The 20,782-nt window shown below is 41.1% G+C and overlaps 2 protein-coding genes across 5 annotated transcripts in view; one reads left to right on the top strand and one right to left on the bottom strand.

The window, feature by feature from the left end:
* Window positions 1-1,888: 1,888 nt before the first annotated feature.
* Window positions 1,889-7,540, top strand: mrps7 (mitochondrial ribosomal protein S7). The gene is made up of 5 exons (XM_043714539.1): window positions 1,889-2,026; window positions 2,585-2,776; window positions 5,686-5,749; window positions 6,331-6,498; window positions 7,150-7,540. The coding sequence occupies exons 1-5, from the start codon at window positions 1,947-1,949 to the stop codon at window positions 7,369-7,371; spliced, it is 726 nt and encodes a 241-aa protein (XP_043570474.1). The 5' UTR covers window positions 1,889-1,946; the 3' UTR covers window positions 7,372-7,540.
* Window positions 7,541-7,807: 267 nt separating this feature from the next.
* Window positions 7,808-20,782, bottom strand: part of LOC122562066 (jupiter microtubule associated homolog 2-like) — a 39,751-nt gene continuing 26,776 nt past the window's right edge. For 2 of the 4 annotated variants that reach the window (XM_043714542.1, XM_043714541.1), the window contains exon 5: window positions 7,808-8,245. In XM_043714542.1, the coding sequence (XP_043570477.1) occupies window positions 8,109-8,245 (137 nt within the window). In that variant the 3' untranslated portion in view covers window positions 7,808-8,108. Of the gene's footprint in view, window positions 8,246-11,416; window positions 11,654-12,603; window positions 12,630-20,782 lie in introns of those variants that run through there. The other 2 variants (XM_043714543.1, XM_043714544.1) reach the window with 2 other exon arrangements.

The raw sequence follows: 20,782 nt of genomic DNA, 5'->3' as shown, positions 1-20,782 counted from the left end.
ACTGTAATTAATGATGCATTCAAAAAGCCAGAAACTCAGGCTAATTTTAAAAAGGTATTTGAACATTAGGCTATCTTTTAAATTAACTTTGGACAAAGAAATAAATGAACAATTTCTACAATCTCCCCATCAATATATTTTTATTCGGCAAATGTTCTGGAGAAAAATTAGCATCAGCTGCCAGCATCAATAACTGTGGATGCTGGATCTCTAAGAATCCGTACCTTAAAAATGTTTTCAGCTTTTTTCAATTTGTAAAGACAATCAAAACAGATATATGAAACAGATATGCAGAGCTGCATGGGTTTGTGCATGATACAAAGTTCGCAAAATATTTGACATGAGGTGGGTCCATGGTTAACACTGTTGCCTGACAGCACCAGGAACTATAGTTCGATTCCAGCACATTCTCCACATCTGTGTGGGTTTATCTGTGTACAGTACTCCAGTTTCTAGACGTGCAGGTTAGGTGAATTGGCCATACTAAATTGCCCATAGTGTTCAGGTATAATCAGGCTAGATGGATTAGCCATGGGAAATGCAGGATTACATGGGTGGGATACTTTTTGGAGAGTTCGTGTGGACTTGATGCACTGAATGGCCTGCTTCCACACTGAATGAATTTTAAGGAGATGTTGGTAGGTTTTAGAAAGATTGCAGATAGACAGACACAGCAGATAAAATTCAATGTGGAGAAGTACAAAGTAATGCATTTTAAGAGGCAAATAACACAAATTTGTCAATAAGGTACAAACAAGTTTGGAGAAGTACACTCTCTACTACTACCGCTCACAATATATATTTAACTCATATATGCACAGTTAGTGATATGCCTATTTACAGATTAAGTTACAAATAAAAAGAACAACCAAGTTTCTGTAATATTTAACAGAATTATCAATTTATTATGAAAATAAGACATTTGACAAAGATGCAAAACTGAAATGAAATATTAAAAGTTAAATGAAAATGTTATATGAAACTCCAAGACAATTCCAAATCACCACACTCCACAGTTATAAATTCAAACATATGATTTCCAGCTCACAATTCCAAACAGTTAGTTTAAGACGTAATTTCCAGGAAGTGTCTGAAAAAAGTGTTCAGTGACATTAATACAAACTTTAAGTGATCCAACTTTCACCAGCCTTTAAAACAGAAATCGTCAGTAAATTAATAATGAAGAAGAGCTGGTGGCACAGTAAGTTGAAAAGATTCTTCAATGTACAATCGTTAGTTGGACTTATAAATACAGAAAGAGATTATAGAAACAGGAATCACGTTAGCACTGAAAAAAAATCACTAAATTATGACCGAGCTTCAACTGGAATACTTTGGGAAATTCTTTACGAAGTGACCAGAGAAGGTTCATCAGGATCTTACCAGGAATTCAGAGACAAGAGTGTGGTGCTGGAAAAGCACAGCAGATCAGGCAGCATCCGAGGAGCAGGAGAGTTATCATCAGGAATGAGCCAGGGATTCAGTTAAGAAGATCTCTTGAAACAAACTCTTGAAAATAAGAAAGTTAGGAGCTGATGATCTGGGTAACAGAGACTTTTTTTAAAAGATGATGAAATATGATAACTCGATATGGAAGAAGCATTTCGTCGAATCAGGCGTTATAAATTTAAAACAAAAAAATCACATGTCAAAAGGGGAGAAATCTGGAAGCGATTTTATAATTTAGAAGGGAGTTAGAAAGTAGTTCAGGATAAGAAATTTACGGAGTTATGGATAAAAATCAATCGCAGATGAAACATCAAACAAGACTGCTTTTCTAAGGGCTAGTACATGTGCTATGGGCTGAACGGACCCCTTCCTCGCTTTCTGCTTGGCGCTGAGCTTTGTTGCTAGGTAACGAGTCAGGCAGGCGCATGAAGGGCAACAAAGGGTCTTGAGCGCCTCATTCAAGATGGCGGCGACCGAAAACCGGAGGTTGGCGTAAGATGGCGGCGGGTGGGAGCAGCTTGGTGATGGGGTCGGCGGCAAGGCTTGGGCGCTGCTGCCTCACTGCTTGGATGCCCGGGTGAGTGTATGACTCGGTTTCTGCCCAAAGCTGGGACAAGGAGAGCTGTCGAGGGGGGTGGGGATGCGGAAGGGACTTGGAGGGAGTGGGGAGCAATAATGGTTTGGGAGACGGTAAAAGGGAGAATGGTTTTGGATGGGGGTTGGTTGAGGGGAAAGGGGAAAGGGGCTGGGGTGAGGTTTGGTGGGTGTGAGAGGGAATGCACGTAGGTGAGGTTGAGGATGGACGTTGGATGAAGGGGATGAGAAATGAGAGAACGTGTCAGACTACTGTTAAAGGAAATGAAGTGGGAGGTTATCGAACGTGGAAAGTGTTGTAGGGAGGTTGTCAGTGGGTGGTTATGTTGTAGGAGGGATAGTGTGGAACTGCACAGGAGATGGGAGAGATGTCAGCATAGTGTGAGCAAGGAAAACATTAGGCTGGCCTGGAGATAAGCGGGGAATGTCGTGGTTGACCTGAAGGGGACATGGGGAGGTGTGTCAGGATGTCATTGTGGCGATGCTAGTTCCTGAAATGTAATTAATTTCTACTCCTTGCCCCCAACCCCCCCAAAAAAAGCTTGGTTCCTGTGCGTGGGTCTCGGTATAATCCTTATTACCTGGAACCTGAGATAAACAAGGAGCGGCACCAGATCCCAGTTACTGAACTTGGCGCAGAGGAGACAGCAGCCCTGGAGCTCAGGACTACCCGACCCATAAAGGCAGCACTAAATCATCAGAGCAGTAGTGTCTTTTATGACTTCTTGGTCAGGTTAGTGAATTGCCTGAGTGTTTCTTTTTACCCCAGTGCCTATCTCAGCCTCGTCTGATTATCTTGGTCTGTGCCAGTAACTGTGAACACCTTCACGGTTAAAACGTTGATTCTCCTCCTCAGATGCTGTCTGATCTGCTGAGTGTTTTGAGCACCACACTTTTTGACTTTGATCTCCAGCATTTGCAGTCTGCACTTTCTCCTAGTTGAACACCTTTTGTGATGTAAACTGGAGAGATTGGTGTACTTGATACTGAGATAGTAGACCCTGAATTATGGACAACAGAAACTGCATTGCAAATTTGTTCTGTCTTTGTTTTAAAAAGCACAAAAAGGCACGTTTTAGACTAGAGCTACAGGTTAAATGTGTAGATTAATTTTATTGTCATTCTAAGGAATTGATATAATACAGTAAGTTACTGCCTTTGCAGCCTCAGAACAATAAAACTAAATGAGGCCTTTAAACCAACTGAATGTTCTTCTGCATTCTACTCTTTGTTAGCTTGAGGTAATCCAAAAGTCTGCTCATGTCCTAACTCTCGCCAAGCCCTGCTCACTCATCATCACTAGTGCTGAATGACCTACATTAGCTTGTGATTAAACTATTTCAATTTAAAAATGAATACTTGTGTTTTCAAATCCCTCCATGGTCTCCTTTTTCTTTTCTATAAACTCCCAGAACCACAGCCTTCTCAAATACCTTCTTCAACTGTAGCCTTTTCATGCATCCTTGATGTTACTCAACAACTTGGTTTATGTAACACCTTCAGCACAAGTAAATGTCCTATGATGCTTCCTAAGGACATACTAACATTTTAGCCTGAGCTGCACCGTAATAGGATAGATGAGAAAGTGTTTGAGTGTCTGAGAATAACAGTTTATTGATGTAGAAAGTATATGGGAGATAGTCATACAGCACAGAAACAGAACCTTCAGTCCAAGCTGCACATAATCCCAAACTAAACTAGTCCCACCTCACTACTCCTAGCCTATATCCCTCCAAACTTTTCCTATTTATGTACTTATCCAAATGCCTTTTAAATGTTGTAATTGTGCCCACATCCACCACTTCCTTAGGAAGTTCATTCCACATGTGTGCTGCCCTCCGTGTAAAACAATTTGTCCATAACGTCTTTTTCTAAATCTCTCTCCTCTCTCTTAAAAATGTACCCCCAGTCTTGAAATCCCTATCCTAAGGAAAAGATACCTACTATTAGCCGGTTCTATACCCCTCGTGTTTTCTATAAGGTCACCTCTCAATCGCCTTTGCTCCAGTGAAAAGCGTCCCAGCCTAATCAGCCTTTCTTTATAATTGAAACCTTCCATACCTGGTAAATCTCTTCTGAACCCCCTCCAGCTATTTAATAATGTCCTTCCTATAACAGGGTGACACAAACAATACTCCAGAAGAGGCCTCACCAATATCTTGTACCGCTTCAACATGACTTTCCTATACTCAAAGGACTGAGCAATGAAGACCAGCATGCTAAATGCCTTTTTAACCACCCTGTCAATTGTGATTGGGAAAATGAGGACTGCAGATGCTGGAGATCAGAGTTGAATCATATGCTGCAAAAGTACAGCAGGTCAGGCAGCAACCGAGGAGCAAGGGAATTGACATTTCAGGCATAAGCCCTTCATCAGGAATCGTTTTTTTTCCTCCCCTGCTCCTTGGATGGAGCCTGACCTGCTGTGCTTTTCCAGCACCACACTTTGACTGTCAATATGTGATGCAGACATCACCCAAGCATTAATTATATAGGTCCTACCCTTGTTTGCTGTACTAAAATGCAATATATGTCGTTTATCCACTTTGAACTACATCTGCCATATTTTCAGCTCATTGACCCATTTGATCAAGATCCCTTTGTAATTTAGAAAACTTTCTTCACTGTCTACAATGCCACTACCTTTGGTGTTGTCCGCAAACGTACTAACTTCTATATTCTCATCCAAACAAAAAACACCCAGAACCAATCCCCGTGGACAGGCCTCCAGTCCGCAAAACACTGTCTCCTGCCGTTAAGCCAATTATGTATCCAATTGGCAAGCTCATCCTGAATCCCATGTGACTTAACTTTACTAATTAGCCTACCATGTGGAAAACCTTGTCTAAGCAAGCAGAGTCTACTGCTCTGCCTTTATCAATCATTTTGGTAACTTTCTCAAAAACCTCAAATCAAGTTTGAGACATGATTTTCCTTGCAGAAAGCCATACTGACTATCCCTAATCAATTTTTACTCCTCAATGTCCATAAAGTCTATGTTTTAAAATCACTTGCAACAATTTACCCGCAAATGAAGTCAGACCCACAGGATCTATAGACTTCTGGTTTCTCCTTACAACCCTTCTTAAACAAAGGCATAACATTAGCCACCCTCATCAGGAATCTCACCTCTAGTTACTGAAGATGCATATATTTCTGCAAGGGGTCTCGCAATTTCCTCCCTTACTTCCCACAATATTCTGGGATACATTGTATCAAATCCTGGAGGTTTATCCACTTTTAGTTTCTCTAAGATCTCCAGAACTTTCTCTTCTGTAATGTAAGCTGTTTTAAAACATCAGAATTTATTTCCGTGTTCTTTAGCCTCCATTTCTTTCTCCACAGTTAAAAACTGATGCAAAGTATTAATTTAGTATCCCTCCCATTTCCTGCGGTTCAACACAGACAACTTCCTTTACCTTTCCGAGGCCCTACTTCTCTCTCGTTATCCCTTTACTCTTAATGTACTTGTCGAATCTCTTTGAATTATCCTTAACCTATCTGCCAATGCTATCTCATCCCCTCTTTGCTTTCCTGATTTCTTTGTCTAGTTTTACAAGCATTTGTTCTCTTGTGTTTTTTTTTCAATTTGACAGTACTCTTGAGAAAGTAACATTTTTTTCTTACTATAAATGCTTTCAGCAAGTTCACCAACATGATGATGCTGAAAGGTCAGAAATTACTGTCCAGATCGATCATGAGCAAGGTAAAGTCTGCTTGTTCTTCTATCCGAAAAGCTGTAGGATTTGACCTATGATTCTGGGGAGGTATTGGGACTGTGAATAGGAATACAGAAAAGAATCTCTCTGGGGAATGGGAACAAGGGAACATCAGTGATACTTTGATGCATGTTGACATAATAGTTGTCACACAACCCTAAATAACACAATATATTACTACTTAAACCAAGATAGTTTATGTCCTTGGACAGTGGCATCTTCTCTGTCTGCATCCCTGTCCACTGCTATTTAATAGGGACTGGCCCCACCATTGGTGTACCCCAGTTTATATAATCTTTCCCTACCAGCACTTACCGGTGATATCCAGGGACAGACATGCAACTCACCATTGCACGAGTACACACAATCTAAACTGTGGATATGTCTCCTAGTCATGTAAATTGACCTCCTGTATTGTAACTTAATGAATGAATTGGGAGTGTCAGATGTGCTGCTGCATAGTCACTGTTTTTGTGTGTTCATTTATCTCAGGGAAAAATGTCATGAACCTAGAAGCATTGAATAGGATTATTGATGCTATGGTCTAATGAGGCAGTTGTTTCCCTAGACTTTTGAATCAATTAAACGGAAGCAAATTGAAAGTTACCACAAAGCATCAGAGTCTGAGAAGGAGGCCATTGAGTGTAATCCATACAAGATCTTCCACCAAGCTTTAGAAAACTGTAAACCTGTCATTGGGTTGACGAGCATACAACGTGGTGGCAAATCCTACCAGGTAAGACATGACAGCACTTTTCATCCTATTTTTGTTTTGTATTGAATAAGCAGATATTTCGTCTGACTTAAAGGAAGTACTGGATCCGTTATTCTTGGTCTTTACCCCAAACTCTGTTCCCTATCTGCTGACATCAGCCCCACCCACCCAATTCTCTCTGGCAACAATCAAATCAAGCTGGCCTGCTCACAACTTTATGATGTTTGGTCCCCAGATGAGCTTTCAACTCCATTCATGCTATCACTAAGATTCCCTACTTCCACCTACCATCAGAAACCTATGTACATGACTTTTGAGATGCATTTGGAGCTGGTCTATAAAATCCATCTGTTGTAAACTTTATAGGTAGCAAGCATAGATGACAAGAACAAGACTTGTTACATGATTAGTCAAGCAAATTGTGAATTTTTTAAAAATCCATTATTCTCTGGCCTTGCTTGTCTTTCTCTACACAATATCCTACAGCCTACAACCCTCCACAATACCTATTAATAAAAGGCCATAACTAGGAGGTGGTGGCAATTCAGCTCCTGTTCTTTGGTGCATTAACATACTTTCACCTGTTACTGTGCACAAAGACTATTTTTGGGAAGCTCTTGGGTGAGACTTGTGACTTCACTAGTGAACCAGCTCATCTTTATTTTGATGCAGGTGCCAACACCTCTTACTGATAATCGCCGACGTTTCTTGGCCATGAAATGGTTAATTACTGAATGCCGTGAGAATCGGCACCGCCGCACTCATATGAATGAGAGATTGTCACAGGAGTTGCTTGCTGCATTTAACAATGAGGGTAATGTGATCAAGAGGAAGCATGATCTTCACAAAATGGCTGAAGCAAACAGAGCCTTTGCTCATTTTAGGTGGTGGTAAGGCTTTACAAGGAGAATTTAGAATCTGGGATTGTTCTCTGAAGCAGCCTGCAAGCGAGCCTTGAAGGTGGAAGACAAAGATTCTACCTCCTACCCTTTAATTCATCTCTTTCTTTCACTGTAGCACCAGAAAGTGAACATTGTAAAATAAATCTTCATCTTTGAAACTCTGTCCTGAGAATGAGTGGTACTCTCTGTGCTCACCATAAAGGTTGAATGGATTGTTTGTTAATTCATGTTACAAACTTCATTTACAGCCCTAAAACACTAGCTAGAGGAAGAGTCTACTCTTGCTAAGTTGTAGTCTGTTTAGTGCATAAAGGATGTGGATATAAGAACTGCTGTCAGATGCTTTCTATCCTCACTAACTTAGTTATCTAACAGTCATACTCTTGTATGTATGCAGGTTATTAGTGAGACAAAGGATGAATTAAAACTCCACTCTCAAGCAAACTTTTATTTGCATCACGAATCATTCCAATATACCAAATACAAAGTTCAAAATGCCAGAAGTGCGGCTGAAGTCACATATGAAATACACAAACATACTCAATAACCACATCACAGGGAGGAACCACTTTCATGCCTTTCCCAGCAGGCCTGATGTTTGATGCACTCAAATGAAACAGTGAAATGTAAAGTGCTAGTCCAAAAACAGTAGGGCTCAAACTTTGCAGTTCACAATAAAATTAACATTTATTCAGTTCTGCAACTCAGATAAAGTAGTAAGTGGTGGGTTTATCCCAGAACAAGACTAGAGACCCCACCAGGTGGAATTTTTCTGGGTCGAAATGGTTGAGCAGGTGTTACAGGGCTGGGTGGGGGTTCTTCCTTCATTCCCTGGGCCACTTCTTGGTTTTCAGTTTCAAGGTTGCCTGAACAAAAAGCACAATTAAATAGAGAAACTACACCCACCCCTCCTTCCTTGGGCCAGAAATCAGCCAAAGCAAGTCTAAATAACTTACCATTCTATCATAGCATTAAAAAAAATCAATAAAGTAATGTCTTGTTTTACAATGCACATTTAGAATGGAACTGACTGCAGGCAGGTGAAACCTCCACTTGCAGCAGCTGGCTTCCTCAGCAGTGTGTAGGAACATCAATCTCCACTCAAGGATTCAAAGTTTGTGAGAAGATTTGTAGCTCCGGTGCTCATTGTTGTGGTTCTGTTCGCCGAGCTGGGAATTTGTGTTGCAGACGTTTCGTCCCCTGTCTAGGTGACATCCTCAGTGCTTGGGAGCCTCATATGAAGCGCTTCTGTGATGTTTCCTCCGGCATCTGTAGTGGTTTGAATCTGCCGTTTCCGGTTGTCAGTTCCAGCTGTCCGTTGCAGTGGTTGGTATATTGGGTCCAGGTCGATGTGCTTATTGATTGAATCTGTGGATGAGTGCCATGCCTCTAGGAATTCCCTGGCTGTTCTGTTTGGCTTGTCCTATAATAGTAGTGTTGTCCCAGTCAAACTCCTGTTGCTTGTTATGAGTGTGTGGCTACTAAGGATAGCTGGTGTTCATGGATGTGGATCGTTAGCTGTCTTCCTGTTTGTCCTATGCAGTGTTTTGTGCAGTCCTTGCATGGGATCCACTCATCCACAGATTCAATCAATAAGCACATAGACCTGGACCCAATATACCGGCCACTGCAACGGACAGCCGGAAGCGGCAGATTCAAACCACTACAAATGGCGGAAGATTATCGAAGCGCTTCACCGGAGGCTCCCAAGCACGGAGGATGTCACCTAGACAGGGTACGAAATGTCTGCAACATAAATTCCCAGCTTGGCAAACAGAACCACATCAACTCAAGAATGCCTAGGACACCAAGTATTCTGATGAGATGCTGAACTGGGTTTGCAGTTCAGACATATCCATCAGACCTTCCCTCAACAGAAAATTTCATGGTACTAGCATTACATCCCAGTGCATTCCCACATTTTGCCCATTGGGGCAGAGACTGAGGAATGTTAACACGTGTGTAGTGCAATAAGAGAATGTTGGAACTAACAAAAAAAAAGGTAGCATATCATCAATCTTTCTGCTTACATCCTATGAAAACACTGCTTCAAGTGTGGTATTAGTAGTCAGCCTGAGTGGATCACCTCTCACAGCAGTACCTTATTATGCAAGATCTAATGTGGATAGATTAGATCATTTGATGATGGACCTGTTCCACACAGTGCCCAATACATTGATCACAAGTAAAAACAAAACACTAAACTTACCTACCGGGTTTACCTACCTTAAATTCACCATCTCTTCCTCCTTTAGGAGAATCAGTTGGTGAGCAGCTTAAAATCACTTATTACCAACCCCTGAACTAAACCTTTCCATCACCCATTCCCCTCCCTGAGCAGAACCAGAACTCCACAACCAAAAAACCTTTGATTTCAGTTTATTCTAGTAAATTGCATTCAGAGACTATTAAATGAAGATGTATCCAGCTAAAAATCAGGGAGGTATGATAGTCTGCTATTGTACAAAGAAAGTTCTAAAGTGAAGCACAGGAATTAGTAGATTATTCCTTGTATTATCAGCTAGAAAAGAATCATCACCTTTTTAATGTGGTACTAAAGATGATCTCACGAGACCAACAGTTAAACCTGGCACAGTTCGAGTGTAAACTGACCTAACATATGCCATGCAAGATTATACTCAACTGCTACTATAATGTCCAAATTTTTATTAACAATTCTAAGCAGCAGCCTGGAGGAGTACAACACAGGTGAATTACATAAATCAATTAAGTCAAATAGCACTAGCAAATAATGTTTTAGTCATTTCTCATCATTTATTCATTTCTTTCTAGCTGAGGTGTCTGGCAACATCATTTGTTGTCAGGGACTCAGCTGGTGAGTGTGCCTGTCATATTCTGGTTACTGTAAGGGAGCATCAATTCATTAATTAGGTTAATGCCTGTATTAAAATAGGAAACTGTACATTATACAGAGAGGTTACATGATTACCCATCATCAACAAAAGTTATGACCTCCTCAGCATCTCCCCATACAGCAGAGGAAGTCTGTATCTTGGCTGGGATTTTGTATCGTATTTTGTTAATGGATTTACGGAAGATGATATAGAACACTCAAAAAGGAAAAAAAGTGAAACGGTGGCCAGTCAGCTCCTCTGAACTTTGCATTGTGTTGGTAATAAAGGAGGTGCCCCAACCATCACCAGTGGCTATACACAGTTAAGGATTTTCCCTAAAGTTCCTGACATTTCCCAAGTTAGAGCAAATTTCATCTTATCTTGAGGATATCTTATCTTAGGTCCAATTTAACTTTTGGTTAAACATAGTGCCCAAGCTATTATTGCTGGGAGGTTGTTTGGGAATTTGCTTCGCATTTCTACCATACAAGTATAGGCATCATTTTTAGTCAACTCAGATGTGGATTTTGGCCCAGTCTTGCCACAGATTGTTTTACTGAAGAAGGTCAGGAATAGCTGAACATTTGCAGGTTACACAGTCAGAAATGACGACAAACTGAGGATTGTGAAAGATTGTTATCTATGCTGGCATATGGATAGATGAGGCAAATGCAGTTCAGCATAGGAAAACATACATTTGGAAGTAGAAGTGAAGTGAACTTTTAAATGAAAGGGAGTATAAGCCATAATGTGCAGATGGCCAGTCATTAAAGATGGAAATACATCAATAAACTCAAAAAGACAAACTTAAATCCTTGAATTCCTATTTTAATATTTCTTTGTTTTATACTTCATATCTTGAAGGTCTTGCAGTATGCCATAATTGTGTCCACTACCACTTAACTGTTCAAGGTATATAAAGCAATGGAAAAGGTGCAGTGTTACATCACTAACATTATCAGTAAGGGATTATAGATATGAAGAGTTGAAAGCCCAAGAAATATTAAAATAGGAATTCAAGGATTTAAGTTGGTCTTTGAGTTTACTGATGGATTTCCATCTTTAATGACTGACTATCTGCACATCATGGCCTCTGCTCACTTTCATTTAAAAGTTCACTCCTACTTCCAAATGTATTTGTTCCTATGCAGAACTGCATTTGCCTCATCTTTCCATATGCCAGCATATGTAACAATCTTTCACAATCCTCAGTTTGTCATTTCTACTAACTGTCATCCTTAGTAAATATCACTGTAGTTCCATCAGTCTCAATTTGTGTTATTTATTTCAAATGAATATCCAGTTGAAATACTAAACTATATCAAAGAGAACGTAAAGCCAGTATCTCCAGCATGACTACAGCTTTTTTATAATTAATTCTGCCCTAATGTTTAGTAGAAGAAATCACACTGCTGGTAGCTGTGGAGAGAAGAAAAAAAGATGTAAGGCAGCAAATTAGGCCTTTTACTAAACCATCTAACAAACCAGAGTAAATTTGATTAGGGGAATAAATTGATGACATCTCCAGCACCTGAATAGATCAATTACATGTTTACTATATAATCACTTATCTCAAACCTTAAAATGATGTGCAACTGTGGCTGCTAACTTGTTACAAAGTACTGCATGAGGGAGATTAGGTAATCTGTCCAAATAGCTAATCTGCTTTCCCAATGACAAATCCAATGAAACAAAGCACATCTTAAAATGGTGCATTGAAGCTGCAAAGTTATAAGAGTAAACTGCATTGGCTGTGGTCATGAGAGGAACAGAAGTTTAAGCCATTTTGCCCTTCAAACCTGTTCTACAATTTATCAAGATCACAGATCAGCAATAGTCCAAATGAATTTGTCTCATCTCTCAACATCAATGTCTAAGAAATATTAATCTGAGATACAGTCAACAATTTCACATTATTACAGAGAGATTTCCAAGTGGCTATCACATTCCGTGTAGAAGTTAATTTAATTACTAAAATATTGCCCTGGGTTTTAAGATTCTGACCCCTAAATCTTAGACATCCCAATCAGCAGACAGTTTCTCCTAATCTACTTATTGGTTCCTAACAGGTTTGAAGATCTTATTTTTGCTGGACATTGTCAATTGATAAAATCCAACTTCAGCATGAGTAAATTTTAGACAGCCTAGTGACTTCTGGTTTTTAATTGCTTAAACAATTTAGCTGGTTCCATCTCCCTAACAAGGCCAATGCTTTCCTGTCACTGATTCAAAATGCAAACAACTGGAACAAGGAAATCTCATTCTGAAGTTCATCAAAAGCAAAGCAAAATCTTTCCATTCTCAAACTTCAAAATCCAGGACAAACAGGAGACAAGTTCAAGTGTACAGTTTGTGCATGCATTTGTTACCTGACATTCCTACTGGTCAGTGCGAACTATAAGGAGAAAGAAAGGAAGTTAGCAAAAATGGCAGCATTTTCACAATTCTGAATTTTTTTTCATGTAAGCTCCATAAGTCTGAAAGGAAGTGTCAACCAGTTTGAGGAGTGGCTGTGGAAATCTTTTCAGAGGCCTTTTACAGAATTCTAGGCTTCTCTTTTTAATCCAAGTTGCCTCATTTCTTCAGTTAGTGTTCATTTTTAATGACATCATTCAATTTAAATTGTACCAAATTATACCTGAATAAAAAACTATTGCCATATTGACACAAGATGATAATCTAACTTGAAAAGTTTTAAATCTTTGAAAATAGGTCATTAGCAAAAAAGTAATATTCTTCTTCAATGACACTTCAATAAAAGTATTCATCGTTGTCATCAAACCACTGCAACTCCTGCCTTGAAAGTAAAGGGCTGTAACACTAGATAGCATGTCTAATTTTTATTTTATTTAAAATCAATGTTCAGAAGCTAAAACCTGAACCCTATAGAAAAGTCATACATGAACAAACTAGGAAGCAGAAACCTCTTTGTAAAGAAAACATCTTAGATGTAAAATGAAAAGCAGTCACTTCAACTTCCAAAATTAAAAACAGTGGCTATTACTAACAAAAATTGTTCACAATGGACCCATTTCTGAATCTGTTAAAATTAAATTACAACTCTACAACAATTTGGAATGAAATGCAAACCAATCCAAGTCTGATGTGACTGCCTTAAATATTTATCTACTTGACCCATAATGTGTCAAATCTAAATATTGATTAGGGTTGTCAACATATACAAATGATTGTGTTGTCTTTGTTGAACAGACAACAGATGTAGCATTTGGGATTACTCCAAACTGAAGTTTAGGAGAGGGGAAAGTACAGACCATATGGATTTAACAGTCTTACACAGGTGATAAATCTAAAATAAACAGTTAATTATACAAGGAAGGTGGTCCTACTTCAGTTAGAAGGAAATTGACAAGACCACATCGCAAATACTGTGTGCAGTTTGGGGTCCACTTATTTTAGAAGTGAATTTAATTAGCTTGATACCTAGGATGACGGGAGTTGTCTTATGAGGAAAGATTGGACAAATAGACAGTCTTCAGAACTCCAGTGGGAACAGAGGGGTGAGTAGGTTTAGAAGATCCTGAACAATTTTGACAGTATGGATGTGAAAAGAATATTTCTTGGTTTGTGGGTCAGTCCAGAATGAACAGACACTTAAAATGAGGGATTGCCTTTTAAGGCAAGCAAGGAAATTTTCTCTCCCTGCTTTGGAATCCTCTGCTTCAAAAGATGGAGGTAGGGTCATTGAGTATTTTTCAAGGCAGCTGTAGATTGATTCTAATAAATGTTATTGGGGATAGATTGGAATGTGGAATTTGGAATACAGAGATTAGCCACGATCCTATTGAATGGCAGAGCAGACTTGACATGTTAATGTCCGATGATACCACAGTGCATATAGCAAATTAAATAGCAATTTTAAAAAGAGTAAATGCACTACATTAGGGAATATTCTTACTAGCTTAGTTTCCTCTCGTGTTCCTGACTTGCTCAAAATATTTGCATGCAAATTACTTTAATCTGAAATGAATTCTTCATTTCAACATGCAGCATTGCTAACGTAAAAGTACTTTAAAATCTTTTTCAATTCCTTTACTTTGATATTTGCAGCATAAGCTTGAGTAAAGACCAACGTGTGTTCTGTACCTTAAATTATGGCCTCAAATCAAATGACCTAGCAAGTGACGAATGGCGATATTGTTCAAGTTAGAGAGGAACGTCAGGTGTTTGAATTCTCACTTATGTGCTGCTGTCATTCTAGGTCATTGTTTGGAAGATGCTGCTGGAACAACTTTGAGTACTAATGATCTTGCAGATGGCATACACAGCTGCCATTGTACAAAGTTTGAGTATATTCAAGGTGATGGGCCAATTGGTCCTATACATTAATGAGGTTAGTGTTGTTGAAGCTGCACCAATACAGGCAAATGTTCCATCACTTATGCCAAAGTGAAGGGAGGCACTTGCCAGAGACATCCTAGCCTTTCATTTGCTCTTGTAAGGTGCCACATTAAATTGTAAGGCTGGTTCTGTTTCTGTTCATTGTTCATCCCCAGGACATTGATAATGGTGCATTCAGTGACACCAATGCCACTGAATATCAAAATAGACAATGGTTAAATTTAGTATTGTTGAAATGGTCATTATCTGGCACTTGATGGAAAGTAACATTTGCATTGTATCAGCTCAAGACAATTTATTTTAACAAATGGTTTGCTGCACATGGACACAGGCCTCTTCAATACTCAAGGAAGTATGAATAGCGGTGTTGAATATAGTGTAAATTGTTAGTCAACATCTCCAACCATGAACTTATATGGGGAGAAGATTATTGACAAAGCCGATAGGAGAAAGTGAGCACCACAAATGCTAGAGATCAGAATTGAAAAATACAGTGCTGGAAAAGCACAGCCAGTCAGGCAGCATCCGAAGAGCAGGCGAATCAATATTGAGTATAAGCTCTTCATCAGGGAAGGAAGATGGACAAGTAGGACAGTTCAAGAGGGGGGGTGGTGGTGGGTTGGAAGATTGACTCTGGGACAGGTTGGGGTTGGGGAGAGGTGGGGAATGAAGAAACCAGAAGATGACGTGTTCTTCCTCTAGGCATGGGTGGCTGATGTTTGGTTGTGGAGGCGGCCCAGGACTTGCATGTCCCTAGCGGATTAAAAGCGGAGTTAAAGTGTTTCAGCCACAGAGCAGTGGGATTTTTTTTTTTTTAAAAAGTGTGTGCCCCACGGATGTTCTCTGGGGTGTTATACAAGTAGGCATCCTGTCTCCCCACCGTAGAGGAGACCATACAGAGCAACGGACACAGTAGATGATGTGTGAAAGTACAGGTAAATCTGTCAGATGTGGAAGGATCCTTTAGGGCTTTGGACAGTGGTGAGTAGGGAGGTCTGGGTACAGGGTTTGCACTTATGGTGCCAGGAGTGGAGGGTGGAGTGGTGGGAGCTGTGGACCTAACAAGGGAATGGTCTCTGCGGAACTCAGATAGGGGTGAGGAGGGAAATATACCCGATGGTGGGGTCTGTTTGTAGGTGGCAGAATAGATAGAGGACAACACATTGTCTCCAGAGGTTGGTGGGGTGGAACATAAAAGGACCAGGGTGGGTGGGGGTCTGTCCTTTTTGCGATTGGGGTGGGGTTCAACGGCAGAGGTGCAGAAAGTGGAAGAGATGCACTGGAGGGGGGAAATTGCAATCCTTGAAGAAAGGAGCAATCTGGGATGTGCTGTGGAATTGGTCCTCCTTGGAGCAAATACAGCAGAGGCCTTGCGAGTAAGGGATAGTGTTTTTACAGGAGGCAGGGTAGAAGGAGGTGTAGTCCAGGTAGTTGAGGGAGTCTGTGGGGTTGAAGTAGATGTCCATATGAGTCTGTTGCCACAAAAAAAAAATGGAGAGGTCGAGGAATGGGAGGGGAGGTGTCAGAGATGGTCCAGGTGATCAGTTCAACCTCCTTGCAGGTGCACTAGGTGGCACCAATACAGCGGAGGAAAAAGGTGGGGGAATAATGTCAGTGTAGCTGCAGAAGTTGGACGGTTTCAAGTACCGGAAAAGGCAGGCATATCTGGGGGCCATGCAGGTGCCCATGGCTGCCCTTTTTTCTGGAGAATGTGGGAGGATTTGAAGGCAAAAGGTTGAGGGAGAAGACCAGTTCAGCCGAATTGGAAAAAGTGGGTCAGTGGGAGCAGAAGAAAGAGGGGGCTTGGAGACACTTGTCATGGCAGATGGATATGGATATGTACCAGGACTGGATGTCCATGGTGAAGAGGAGACATTGGGGGCCAGGGAAACTGGAGGAGGTGGAGGGTGTGGGTGGTGTCCTGAGCATGTGAGAAAAGTCCTGGCCAAGGTGGGCAAGACAGTGTCAAGGTATGCAGAGATAAGTTCGGTGGGGCAGGAGCAGACTCACAATGGATTGACCGGGGTAGTCAGGATTGAGAATTTTAGGGAGGTAGAACTGGATGATGCAGGGTTCCTGGACTATGAAGTTGGAGGCTGTAGATGGGAGATCCCCTGAGGTGATAAGGTTGTGGATGGTCTGGGAGATGATAGCTTGGTGGTGGGAGATGACGTATCCAATTGGCTGAACTGGACTTCACCTTGAATAATTTCTCCTTTGAATCCTCCCATTTCCTCCAGACAGAAAGGAGTAGCCATGGGCACCTGCATGGGCCGCAGCCATGTCTGCCTCTTCGTTGGGTTTGTGGAACAGTCCATCTTCTGCAGCTACACCGGCACCATTCTGCACCTTTTCCTCTGCTACACCAATGACTATATCGATGCTACAGTGAGGAGGCTGAGCAGTTTATCCACTTCAACACCTTCCTCCCCATCTTGATTTCTAGCGACAGACTCAGCATGGACATCTACTTCAAAGCCACCAACTCCCACAACTACCTAGACTATGTCTCCTCCCACCCTCCTGTAAAAATGTTATCCCTTACTCAAAGGCCTCCACTGCACCTGTTCCCAGAAGGAAGAATTCCACTACAGAACATCCCAGATGATCTCCTTCAAGGACTGCAATTTCCCCTCCCATGTGGTCGACAATGCCCTCCAGTGCATCTCCACTTCCTGCGCCTCTGCCCTTGAACCCCCATCCTTCCAATTGCAACAAGGACAGAACCCTCTAGTCCTCACCTTCCACCCCACCAATCTCCAGATACAACACATCATCTTCTGCCATTTCCACCACCTACAAACATCCTTCACCACCAGGGTGATATTTCCCTCCTCACCCCTATCTGCATTTGCAGAGACTATTCCCACCATGACAGCCCCCACCAACCCACTCTCCACTCCTGGCACCTTCCCTTGCTGCCGCAAGTGTAAAGCCTGCATGAACACTTCCCTACTCACCACCGTCCAAGGCCCCAAAGGATCCTTCCACAGACAGATTTACTTGTACTTCCACACACCCAGTCTACTGTTTCTACTGCTCTGTGTGGTCTCCTCTACACTGGGAAGACAGGATGCCTACTTGCAAAACGTTTCAGAGAACATCTGTGGGATACCTGAACACTTCAATTCCCCCTCCCTTTCCGCCAAGGACATTCAAGTCCTGGGCCGCCTCCACTACTAAACTCTAGCACTCCCTATGCCTGGAGGAAGATTGCTACATCTTCTGCCTTGGAACCCTCTAACCACACAGGATCAATGTGGATTTCACCAGTTTCTTCACTTCCCCTCCACCACCTTATCCCAGATCCTTGTACATGGTGTCCAACAGGATAGAAGTGCAAATGAATACTTTTTGTCAGTATTCACACTAGACAAAGACCTGAGGAGGAAACTGAGATACAGGCTACTAGCCTAGACAGGATTTAGGTTCGCAAGGAGATGTTAACAATTCTGGAAAGCCAGGGAGGAGATTGCCCAGCCTTTAGCTTCGATCTTTTTGTCATTGTCTACAGGAATAAGTGCCAAAAGACTGGAGGATAGCAAATGTTGTCTTGATGTTCAAGGGGAATAGAAACAACCCTGGTAATTATAGACCAGTGAGCCTTACTTCAGTTGTGGGTAAAGTGTTGGAAATGGTTACGAGAGATAGGATTTTAACATCTGGAAAGGAATAAGTTGATTAGGGATAATCACAGTTTTGAAGGGTAGGTGGTGCCTCACAAACCTTAGAGTTCTTTGAGAAGGTGACCAAACAGGTGAATGAGGGTAAAGTGGTTGGTGTGGTGTATATGGATTTCAGTAAGGCTTTTGATAAGGTTCCTTACAATAGGCTATTGCACAAAATATGGAGGCATGGGATGGAGGGGGATTTAGCGGTTTGGATCATAAATTGGCTAGCTGAAAGACGATTGGATGGTAGTTGACAGGAGATGTTCCTCCTGGAGTTCAGTTATTAGTGGTTTCTTAGCTTTTATTGGTAGAGGGACTGAGTTTCTGAGCCATTAAGTAATGTTGCAGCTGTACAAAACTCTGATGCGGTCGCACTTGGAGCATTGCATACAGTTCTGGTCACCACATTATAGAAAGAATATGGAATCTTTGGAAAGGGTTCAGAGGAGATTTACTAGGATCGTGCCTGGTATGGAGGGAAGGTCTGAGGAAAGGCTGAGTGACTTGAGGCTGTTTTCATTAGAGGGAAGAAAGGCTGAGGGACTTGAGGCTGTTTTTGTTAGCAAGAAGGTTGAGAGGTGACTCAATCGAGACAGAAGATAATCAGAAGGTTAGATCAGGTGGACAGTTACAGCCTTTTTCCTCAGATGGTGATGGCTAGCACAAGGGGACATAGCTTTAAATTGAGGGGTGATAGATATAGGACAGATGTCAGAGGTAGTTTCTTTACCCAGTAGTAGGGGGCAGGGAATGCCCTGCCTGCAATAGTCATGACACACCAGGTTTAAGGGCATTTAAATAGTCATTGGATAAACATATGGATGAAAATGGAATGGTGTAGGTTAGATGGGCTTCAGATAGTTCCACAGGTTGGTGCAACAAGCGAGGGCCGAAGGGCCTGTACTGCGCTGTTATGTTCAAACTTCTTGAACTGTCTGTCCATTGTCTTTACACTTATCTGCTCTACCTTACTTTCTGACCTAAAACCATCACCACCCCATCTCAATGTACCTATCACATTCCCAGCTACCTTCCCCCTCCAATTTATCTCAGCCCCCTTGTGCCTCACCCTCATTCCTGACGAAGAGCTTGTGCTCGAAATATCAACTCACTTGTTTTTGTACAGAATAGTTCTATTTCTTCCTAGAACTGTTTAATGATGGATCCAATTATAAATCAAGGCCAGACCTATACTCTTAAATTGTAAGATCCTGGAAAGTGTTGCTGAACAAAGAAACCTTGAAGCGCAGGTTCATAATTCCTTGAAAGTGGAGTCGCAGGTAGACAGGATAGTGAAGGTGGTGTTTGGTATGCTTTCCTTTATTGGTCAGTGCATGAGTATAGGAGTTGGGGCATGGACCCAGGTTCGATTCCAGCCTCGGGCAACTGTCTGTGTGGAATTTGGACATTCTCCCAGTGTCTGTGTGGGTTTCCTCCAAGTGCTCCAGTTTCCTCTCAATCCAAAGATGTGCAGTTCAGGTGGATTGGGAAATGGGTCTGGGTGAGTTACTCAGAGGGTCAGTGTGGATTTGTCAGGCCAAAGGGCCTATTTCCACACTTTAGGGAGTCTAATCTAACTACCATACAAATATGGTGCACCACAAAACAGAGCAGTTTTAAAAGACATGGCGGCCCTTTCTAAATTATAGACAGACTTGTCAGTGATATTAACCAGAGCTGTGCTATAACACGAAGTAAGATTGGGTGGCCCATGGGGCCCCGGCAGGGGGAAATGGGTGCAATGACTGGTACTTTCATGGTTGGGAGCTTCAGCAGAAATGCTGTGAATGAGCTAGAATGAAGTAATGTGGTGTAATTTAATTTGAATTCAACTTAAACTTAACTTTTAATTTGATTGTAGTTTTAGTTTAAGTAGATAAGTTTGTTCTGATAGTTTATTATTAGTACTGTGATATGACACTCTTGTACTACCTCTTTGTATTCTGTTTTTTAAAAAAATATATAGGTGCTTTTGTAAAACATTTGAAAAACTGATTGAAAAAATATTTTTTTTTTAAAAAATGGCCAGCATGGATAAGATGGGCTGAATGACTTTCTTCAAAAGAAGAGAGATTAAGTGATAAAGGGGTTGATAGTATATGTCTTTTTTTTCATCAAATTTCCCAATTTCCACTCCATCCCCTTACACCACCTCTATACAGGTGAGATGCAAAATGACAGTAATGGAATTACGTTAGTGGAAATACTAAAGTTCAATTTGGAGAAACTGAATGATCATAGTTAGGTTCATATGACCGGTCTTAAAAAATCTCTACTAGTCATGCTACACAAGCTAATTACATTTGAGTTAGCTTGTGTAAAATTATTTTAATTCTGAAATGTTTATTAAATCTTAACTAGATTACAGCAGCTGCAGAATTAATTAGCCTGGTATCCTTCAGGGAGAATAAGCATGAGTATGGGGGTAGCTGCAACATTGCAAGTAACAGAAATCTGTTTAATAAAAATAGATTTAAGCCCAGAGAGGTTCTGGTAATAAAAACTTCAAACGTGTTTC

The sequence above is a fragment of the Chiloscyllium plagiosum genome, chromosome 24 (genome assembly GCF_004010195.1).
Source record: "Chiloscyllium plagiosum isolate BGI_BamShark_2017 chromosome 24, ASM401019v2, whole genome shotgun sequence".
NCBI lineage: Eukaryota > Metazoa > Chordata > Chondrichthyes > Orectolobiformes > Hemiscylliidae > Chiloscyllium > Chiloscyllium plagiosum.
Note: the sequence above shows the minus strand (reverse complement) of the source record. Positions and strands in the feature narration are given on the sequence as shown.